The 10819-nt window shown below is 37.7% G+C and overlaps 1 protein-coding gene across 1 annotated transcript; it reads left to right on the forward strand.

The window, feature by feature from the left end:
- The first annotated feature begins 4834 nt into the window (after positions 1-4834).
- Positions 4835-8125, forward strand: MS3_00000308 (uncharacterized protein). The gene has a single exon (XM_051208124.1). It carries the CDS (start codon positions 7343-7345, stop codon positions 8030-8032), a length of 690 nt encoding a protein of 229 aa, XP_051068397.1. The 5' UTR covers positions 4835-7342; the 3' UTR covers positions 8033-8125.
- The last annotated feature ends 2694 nt before the right edge of the window (positions 8126-10819 follow it).

Below are 10819 nucleotides of genomic sequence, written 5' to 3' on the forward strand. Positions count from 1 at the left end.
CCCAACTTCCTGTTGATGAGAGATTTTAGCATATGGTTAAAAAAAATTAGAAATTATTCTTTGGTGAACTTATTTTCGAATGTGTGTACTCATATTACAATAAACAGGCATTTTGTTGCCTGTTTTTAATTGTCTGTAAACTATGTATTATTATAATAAGAAAACTTCTCAGTGTATTCAACAATGTAAATCAGTTCTTATGCTTGTGAAGTGAGTGTTAGGTTTTTTCACCCGATGTCAATAGCAAATGTTTTGTAAGTATTCAGTAAAACCAAATCATCATCTTAATTTCGAATGCAATAAACGGCTTGATTATTGTGGAAATAATAATTATGAACTGCCTAACGGAAGTACGTCGCCCTTTCATAATTTCTGATGGCGCTCTTTAACGCTGTAAGAGGTTGGAACATTACCAGGTACAATGTACTCAAGAACATGTTATCTGTGTCCGTAACAAAGTTCGAAAGGATAGGGCTTTTACTTTGTACGTTATTTATGTTCATGGTTTGGAGGAAAAGTAACCAATCGAAAAGTATTCATCTTTTATACCAATTATTAGCAATAAATAACCAGTTTTATCCACCTTTTTAAAAATAATCATTTAATTGGACGAAACCGAACGGAAAAAAATTTTGTTAAAAGAATACAAAAATCACCATGAGATAAATGATATTTTATATTGGGTCCTCATTATTTGTCAGTGATGCTGCTCAGGTAGGTAAAAGCTTCCAGAGCCCCATTATCAAACATGGTTTGGATTTTGGTCGCTGTTTTTTTGCATTTATCGCACTATTCACTGTGTAGTGACTCATATTTATCACGAGAACACGACTAGTTTAATAAAAGCAATTATTATTATAACGAACTGTACCAGTGTTTGTTTTAATGTGCTTTTGTTTGACTGTGCTAATGACAGCTATATTAGGCTTCCATTCTTATTCTTACACCTTTGATTGTAACTTCGCGCGAATTCGGTTACATTCTGTAACCAAGCTTGTATCCTGGCACGATCTCGGTATCCTTTCGATGCCACGCGATCACCAGCGAATATATCTCGATTTGGTCCATTAACTGTCTTCTGATATTTGGCTTCTCGGGGATTTTATGGATTTGTTTGGTTACGTTCAACCTTCGCCTTCTGATTTATTTGGCACGTGTTTCTTGGTAGCGGTGTTCATAGTTAATCTCAACTCGACGCCACGCTACAATTGGTGAGCCGTATTTTGGAACACGCCCCAACATCTGGTCAAATCTTCCAAAGAAGCCAATTCGGTGAGTCTATGATTTATCTATCCAGGTCTGTCGTATATTTTCATATTTTATAATATATAATATACTCGACATGACGGATAACGATAAGAATAGTATTAATATAATAGACTCATATGTATGTGTACCGAATCCTTGTCACTTTTTATTCGCGTGACGATGAATTCCACGCTTTATTCGAGAAAATTTCCCCTATTAACTATTCTCCTCGCTGACCCGGCTGCTTGGTACGGAATGCATTCGCATACGCATTAACGTCTACTTCCCAGCACCAAATGGTTAAGTTGAACGGTTTCACTGCCAACTTAAAAGTGCTCTACGAGCACACGAGAACGACAACTGGTACGAAACCTTATCGCTCGTCCTCTTAGGTATTCGAACGAGCTTGAAGGCAGATATACGATGTTCCGCCGCTGAACTGGTATACGGCACGACATTGCGTCTGCTCGGAGAATTCTTCACACCACGGAGCAGACCTAATTTCGGTAAATCAGACTACGTCCATCGACTGTCTGCATTTATGCGAACGCTGTCTCCGGTGTCAACTCGAATACAACATCGACAGGTCGCTCTCCCTCGAGAGTTATCTACCTGTTCACATGTTTTCATACGAGTAGATTCGGTACGCAAACCTTAGCAACAACCTTACGAAGGCCCTTTTCGCGTGATCGCTCGTCACGAAAAGACCTTCAAGGTTGATCGACACGGCCGCGTCGAGATCGTCAACATTGACCGTCTCAAACCAGCACACGTCGATGACAGTGCCCTATCTGATAACCTGAGATTCAATGCTGGACCTATCAAACCTAGCGGGATCCTTAAATCTTCTTCAGGTCCCACGCCAGATATATCTGAGACCTCATTCTCATGTCCCGGTCAACAGCACGCGTCATCTGCACCGTCTACGGACGAGACGACAGTCTCACGTCCAGATCAGCAGACCACGCCGCCTCTGACCTCGGATGAGATTGCAGGCTCACGAGATACGAACGAGACTGCCGTCTCACGTTCCGGTCGCCGAGTACGGTTGCCCGTACGCTTCCGCGACTAGCCGCACAGTTAACAAACGATACGGTGTAGGGATATTCCTGTACTACACGCATGCTACACTCTTCTCTTTTTTGATTTTCTTTTTGTTTCCTGAGCCCACGCCTTCGACCATCTCCGTTTGGTTCCGTCGACTTCAGTCAACTTTGGCGAAAGCTGGCCTGATCACCCATGCTCTTGTCAACGCACTCAGTCGACATATTGGTTTCGAATGCTTGGCATACGCTTGGTCTCGAACTTGGTCGCTACGGTCGCTTCTGGTCTTTTGGCTCAACGTGGTTTCGTCCTACGTCTGCAGCGTTTCTGGTACGCATTCCCTACGAACGCAATCTTCAGATTCTGGATACAAACCACTCTGGTAGTATGCCAACTCAAGCAACAAATACAGCACATCGCTCCTGGTACCGTTCTCCGAAAACGACCTTCGTTGGCAACTCGACGATAAACGATCGCATTCCTGTTCGCCAATTCTTCCGTCCTACAATCGCTCGTCAGCCGATCAGTCCCACGATTTAAACCGCTATTTGTCGAAAGTGTAAACCATTTCTAGCGGGGGGCTCCTGTAGTGACTCACATTTATCACGAGAACACGACTAGTTTAATAAAAGCAATTATTATTATAACGAACTGTACCAGTGTTTGTTTTAATGTGCTTTTGTTTGACTGTGCTAATGACAGCTATATTAGGCTTCCATTCTTATTCTTACACCTTTGATTGTAACTTCGCGCGAATTCGGTTACATTCTGTAACCAAGCTTGTATCCTGGCACGATCTCGGTATCCTTTCGATGCCACGCGATCACCAGCGAATATATCTCGATTTGGTCCATTAACTGTCTTCTGATATTTGGCTTCTCGGGGATTTTATGGATTTGTTTGGTTACGTTCAACCTTCGCCTTCTGATTTATTTGGCACGTGTTTCTTGGTAGCGGTGTTCATAGTTAATCTCAACTCGACGCCACGCTACAACTGTATCACTCATATTGAATTCAAGTATTTTTATAATGTGCTCTTAAGTATAATAAGTATGTTTAGTCAGCACTTGACTGCAACAATGTACAAGACGGTAAACATATAAAGAGCACAGTATTATCAAAAACCCAGTAGGGATACTCACATTGAAATTTGAGAATATAGCTCAATCTAACATTGCAGATCTAAAATGTTTTGTTTTGTTAATTCTTTTAAACAATTATCATGTTAGAAGACTACTAATTAAGCCAACGTGATGAATAGTAGACCTTATTAGTTATCACTGATTCATGAGATGATATTTAACTCTGTCAGCTGACTGTTATCCTTATGACCCTTAATATATATATATATATATATATATATATATATATATATATATATATAATGCAAAGACTTAACATTCTACTCCATCCACCCTGTAGATAAATCAAATCAAAATCTAGGTCATTTACACTCTCCAACCTTTATCATTCAGCCGGATTAGACATAAGATTTACAATCATATGATAATACTGAGAAAGCTATTCATTAAAATACTGATTGTACCAACACATTTATTTCACGATCAAATATTTGTTACCAATGTAGAACTTACTTTTATACACAGGAAAACTTGACACTTGTGATTGTAACCCATTATAGTACACTATGTTTAACATATTTTCACATTATTAGGTAAAGAGTAGCGTAGATTTACAACTAACTGACCATTGGGAATTCATCAATGTCATGTTTAACTAATCTCTTAGCCCTGGTCGAATTCTATTGATAAGTTTTGCAACGTTGCCACTAGTCTGAGTGACTAGCTTGAAACTAAGGTTTCAGGTTATCTTACTGACTGCCCCTCCAAACTGCCTTATTTATTTATTATTTATTTTAACACATCGATATTGGTACAAGGAGGCACCAAATACATATGCGCCACACAAATCTCATTTGATATGTGAGGGCTGTGATACTGCACGGATGCCCAAACCTAAGTAGGTGGTTTTCTTAGATGGCCACACCCGGAGCCTTCGACCTAAAGGTCTGATCCACAAGGCAGTGGGGCATCGTGAGGAGATGCAGTCCCATGGAAGCCGGTGACCAACGATTGTTTCATACGCCATTCGTTCACTCAAGATCCTGGAACCCATGTGCACCATTGGTTTTGAATCAGGGTTTTCCAACTCCCCTAGGTGGACTCTCCCTATCCACCAACCCGGTTAAAGCGCCGGACATTCGCTTTTCGTCCTCTCAATTTCGTAAACAACACCCCCGTTACGAGAAGGCAGTGAGTAGGACTTCCCTGGAAGAGGCTATATACGCGTGGCCATGTGAGAGCATTTCGAGAGGAAGAGCGGACTCTCCATACCCTCGGCCGTACCAGGGCATTTGGGGGCCGTCAAACTACCTAACACCGTGGCATGGATTGGATAAAGATTCGGAAATTCGGATACGTTGTTAGAGTTTCATTACCTTTAGAAATATTAATTACTGACAAATTTATGAGAAAATCTTTATCAGAAAAAATATTCTGTATTTGGCGCAATCTAACATCTGCTGGATAGTATTTATTGACAAACCAGAGAGTTCTGGGTCACATTCTCATTCTGTTTTTGGATGCTTTATCAGTTCACATCTAATAACTGTGATAGGGTAGAACTCAGGACCATTGTGTAATCCAAAGAACATTATAACGTTTGTATCAAATAGTCCACCGTGTCGATTTTAATCGGTTGGTGACTATCTGAACAACCACCTCATTTATAATGTATATGACTCAATGGCTTAGTTGTTCTGTACTTATTTCAAGACCTAACCGTCCTGAGACAAACTCAATCATATATTCTAGCTCTTTATATTTGGTTGAGAATCATGTTCCTCATATAACATGGCTCAGTCTGTGTATTGCATATCTATCAAGTATCCCATCTAGTCGTAGTATAACCTCAGTCGCCGGTCGTGTTATCGTACAATGGTGGTATGTCATGACAAATGAGAATTATTTTTATTCCCCTGTTTTATTGACTTGAGAAAATGGTAACTGAAACTAGTTAGTAATAATTTTCTAGATAATAGCTGTTAGTGGAATCCAAGGGGCATGTTTTACCCAATTTGGGGATTTCCAGCTATATGTGCCAGTGATGACCTTTATAATGAGACTAGAATAGACTATAGATCAACTCAAATACTAATGTGTCATTCGTTTATCAGTAGTATTTCTCTAGAGGAAATCGAATCTGGAGCTAAATGTCAGAGTATTAGCTAGTTAAAGAAATCACAATTACTAATTAGTTTAATTCGAGATATTAACATAGTACAGGTATTTTGCTTGAATGAAACAATTCACTAGCGAAATCAACTTTAGTACAATAATTGAGGTAATATTCACTACACTAATATTTTTTTTATTGATTCCTTTTTGACCAAAAGACAAATGGACACATGCACACACAATAATATCTCACAAATGTAGTGGGATCATAGAAAAATCATTCAAACGTCTTGAAAAACTATTTCATTATTTCTTTATTGGTAGAATTCCAGTTAAAAACAAATCTGAAATTGCGATTAAGTCTAAAATAGTTGACTGTTATTCAATCTAATAGTAAGGTAAATGCAAATGTAAATTATAAGCCAAATGTTTGGCTACTTATTATAAAAAGTAGTATGACATTGTTCAAATCCAATTATTTATGCTTTCCAAGAAATGATTTGGATTAGTATAGTTTTCAGTCTAACCAAATAGTTGATATGAATAGACTGAATATTTAAAATTTCTAAACCGAAAAATGGTCTTCATCTTCATTCGAAAGTTTGGGAGAGTAATCATAACGGTAACAGATATATAATTCGAAATAACAAAATATTCAACTTCATATAATGTCAGATGTTATATGCAACTATCAGTAATTAAGAATGATGAAAGACATCTATAATGTCCACAGTTATAAAGAATTCCGAAATATTTCTGATAGTTCAGCAATATGATTTTATTCAATTATGGCGAAATTAAAGCTAACAAAAGAACAAAGTTTGTTTGGACAAAACAAATTAATCAACTCACAATATTTGGTAGTCCTTATCAATTGCGTGAGCTAGATAACTGTATTAAACCAGTGATACTAGCTAAAGCAGACATTTTGTAATTAATTTCTGCTATTATTTGCAATTCTTCATTAATTCTCATAATTTCTACAATTACCGTTATTGACTGTAAAAGTGTTATTTTAAAAAACATGGCCTTTGATCTCCCGTTCCGTTTTTAGATTACCTCATACATGACACATTGATTATTCATCACACATCAGCGTCTGACGAAAAAAGATTACAACAACCATCAACAGCATGTGATCTGAGAGATAAGAAACTACAACTCTTAAGGCATATGAGACAATCGGTCGGTCTATATTAATTAGATGAAATTTTATTAAAACACATGTGGCTACAACCGTTACTCCTTAATGTATGACAGATTCCCAGTCTGTCAGGAAAATCAGTTACTCTGGAGGATCTAGCAAATATGGTAGACAAAGTGATGGAAATCTACCCTGGTGGCTACAGCTTAAACACTGCACAACTGAGACAGCATTCTTAATTATTTAAACCAACCAACTCATGGAACACCACGTAACGATAATCCATGTGTCATGCTACGGGGCGTTCGGAAACTGAACGGAAAGCCAAAGGTTATTTTATCAAACAACAATTTTACAGTCAATAATGATGTTTGTAAAGATTATAATAATTAATGAGAAATTGAAGATAATAGCAAACATTACTTACAAAATAAGTATTTTACCTATCTATGGTGTTTGTATGGACTAATGATTCCTTTTACTTGATGACTGCCTGATTTCGAACTCCAAATACAATACATTCGATTGCGTTCATATAGTTCTTATTGGATAAATTGCATTATTCTGGAGATTCCTAGTTCGTAAAATAAATTCAAATACTTTTAATCATCTCATTGGCGTCGCAATGGAGCCTGCGATCTAACAGTCGGACATTCATTCAGATTGTGAAGCTTTTGAAGATTATTTGGAAAGTTTTTAAATCTGGAGCATGACCAAGAAAGCTGTGGAGAGTTATAAAATTGTGGTATATTTCCTCAAATTCATTGAAAAAGAAGCCTACAGTTTATTAAAAGCTTTTGCACTTCCGGAAAAGTATATCTCACTTCCTTATGCAACAGTTAAGGAACTATTATTAAATCATGTAAAGTGCACCAGTTTCGTATGTCGTGAGAGAGCAAAATTTCATAAGATTATTCTCCAGAATAACCAGAAGGTTAGGGAATCCATCCTCGAATTGCAAAAACAAGCTCCCAAATGCAATTTTGGTGGTCAAATTCATGTGCAGCTGCGGGGTCGACTAATTTCAGAAATCGACATACCAGGTCTGGAAAGAGAGCTTTTAAGAATACTGAACTGTTTCTATCAAGATGCTAGAATTGTATGTATCAACTACGAAGCAATGAATGAACTTGATATCCAGTCGTTTATATTTCCGAATTCTTTGCTCAGTAGCCATAGTGAAATACACTCTCAGGATCGATCAAACTCGCGTTTCTTTCATAGTGATCCCTATTCTCGTGAAAAAGTAAAAGTTGATTCAACAAGGAGTTGCAAAGCGGACCACAAAGGTGACCGCAAGTTTTGTAAGTGTTTATCCTGTGGCAAATTCCATTCTCGTAATTTATGTGTATTTCGTTATGCTAAATGTATTAAATGTTGTAAGATTGGACACATTTAGTCACGATTAAAAAACTATTGTCCATTTTGCGTCAAGTAGTACTAAACCTTGTGAAGAAGATACCATTAATTCAGGTGTCACTGATAATCATTTATCTTTATCTACCATTTTTAAAAATTAATGTTCGTATTCAAGGGCGACTATGTATGTCCGTTAGTACATTCCATGAATTTATTGTTGACACAGGCAGTACAGAGTCCATTACTTCATTTAATAACTTGAAATATTTAAATCCTAACAAGGTAAGACCGGATGAAGTCTCAATATTAGGGATTACTGGACACATACTGCCAGTACGAGGATGCTGTGAACCGCTAATAAGAGATGATAATTCTTCATACATGTCTTGTAAGCTTTTAGTTAGTGAAACAGGACTGTCAACACTGAGTTGAAAAAGATTAGAAAGGTTTAAAAAGTTATCGATATTATTTTCTAGAGAAGATTCTGATGCGTGTGCTAGGTGCAGTGCAGGGATGGGGATTCAGCCTATGAAACGTCAAGTACAGGGTGATTCAACCCTTCTTAAAAGACGAACAATTCCCCATGGTCTTCCAGAAACAGTACATAAGACATTGAACAATTTGTGTGCGAAAGGTATAATTGAACCGACTTAGTCTTCAGCATGGAGTACTTCTATTGTTAATCCCTTGAAGTCGAGTGGCAAGATCCCTAGAATACGTGGTGACTATAGATTAACACTGAACTCCCGTTTATTAAAACATTCACGACGGTAAAAGCTGAAGCCATTCTAAATCAGAACCACGGCTCTAAAGTATTTCGACAGTTGACCTAAAAGTAGCTTATCTTCAAATCCCTTCAGAGCAATTAACACTCCGTTTGGTCTGATCAAATACAACTTCCTTCAACTTGGTCTTAGTTGTTCTCTAGCCATATTTCAGGAAGTGATGAATAAGGTAGTTAGTGATCTTGAAGGTTTTGAAGTTTATCAAGATGATCTCATTGTTCATGGTTCTAATAAGGTAGTTCATGACCAGAGATTTATTGCTTTATTGCGTCGTTTAATTGAAAACAATATGACAGTGAATCCAAATCAGTGCTCATTTTGTGTATCTAGTTTTGAATTTCTTGGATACCTAGTTGATGGTAATGGTTTTGGACCAGATATAAAGCTTTTTGCCCCACTAACAAATGTACTATCTAATTCATTTAAATGGAGTGAGGAACAAAAGTCCTGCTTACGAGGTCTACTGAGGTTTCTTCAAAGTGATGCTGTCCTTTGAACTTACCTAATGTACATTCTGTACCACTTGTGGTGCAACACCTGTGGTTATTGGCGCAGGGAGGTAGATCAGTTATCTGCGTTTCATGCAAACTTACTGTTGCTGAACAAGGTTATTCACAAACTCAGCGAGAAACACTAGCTGTGTTTTGGACTGTCAAAAGACTTCATAAATATTTATTCGGGAAGAAATTCACTATTGTTACTGATCATGAAGCTTTAAAGTTCATTTATCACCCTGAAAAATCATTAGTACGTTTCTCAGCTGCTATGGTTTAACGATGGAATGTTGCTTTGAGTGTCTTTGACTATACGATTCAGCACAGAAGTGCCAAAAAACCAACATGTTGACTACATATCTCGATAATCAATACAAGAATAACCTGTAAGTGCAACCTTTACCACGGACATGTCCAGGTTTCATTACAAAATTTCGTCGATACCTTTGTTGTATACTCAGTGTCATACGAAAAGGCTTGAATGATAGTCTGAAACGTAGACTTCCAGTATATTTTTCAAAGTGGGATGCGTTATCCACTACTCCTGATAATATTTTGTGTAAAAATAATGGTGATGCTATTCCTCGTTCATTCCGAGCATTTGTCTTTGACAATCTCCATAGTTTGCATTAGGGCGTCTAGAAAATAAAGTCCTTGTCAAAAGCTCACATGTTGATGGCTGATAACAAATGCAGATATGTGTCTCACGACAAACAATTGTGGAAGATGTCATATGTCGAAGATCATTCTTCGAAGTAGGCTACATAGCCAGTATCGTCTGAGGCCTGGCAGAGAATTCATGCAGACTATTGTGATTCATTTCTCAGCAACTAGTATGCACTCGTGATCATTGATTCTTTTACAAAATGGCCTGAATATTTTTTCACAGCTTCAAATACTGACTTTACGATCGAAGCGCTAAGAAAGAGGTTTTGTCGAGAAGGGTTCCCCAATGATGCTGACGACTGATAATGGCTTCCGTTTTGCAGCGGATGCGGTAAGTGCTTGGCTGAATAGTATAGGGTGCAAACACCCGTTCGCTGTTCACATGCGCTCTTGCTCTAATGGTCAGGCAGAAGATTTTATCAGGACATTGAAAACTGTCATTAATTCCATCAATGCTTCATTGGTTAATAAACTGGAGAGGGTAGTGGATACATTTCTACTGCAATATAGAATTTTTAAACAATTGTTAAACAACAAAGAAAGAGACTCCATCAAAATTATTGAAAGGAAGGTTTCTTCGTTCGATTGTGAAGTGTTTGTAGTCTGAAAAGTTAAATATTATTGTGTAAGTGATCTTCGACCAGCCCCGGGGATTGCGATGAAGAATTTTGAAAATTCTACGGTGGGGATTATAGATATCAGTGATCTGAGTACACACAGCCGATATGTTGATCAAAAGCAAATCTAGGAACCGGGTGAGCCCATTCCGACTTTGGCTGCTAATTCTGATACTAATGAGTACATTCTAGATCGTCAAGAGTCTATATCCAATACACAGACGGAAAGATACATGATGAACCTAAGGAGAAGTACAATCGTTTA

This window comes from Schistosoma haematobium, chromosome 2 (assembly GCF_000699445.3).
Source record: "Schistosoma haematobium chromosome 2, whole genome shotgun sequence".
In the NCBI taxonomy this organism is placed as follows: Eukaryota; Metazoa; Platyhelminthes; class Trematoda; order Strigeidida; family Schistosomatidae; genus Schistosoma; species Schistosoma haematobium.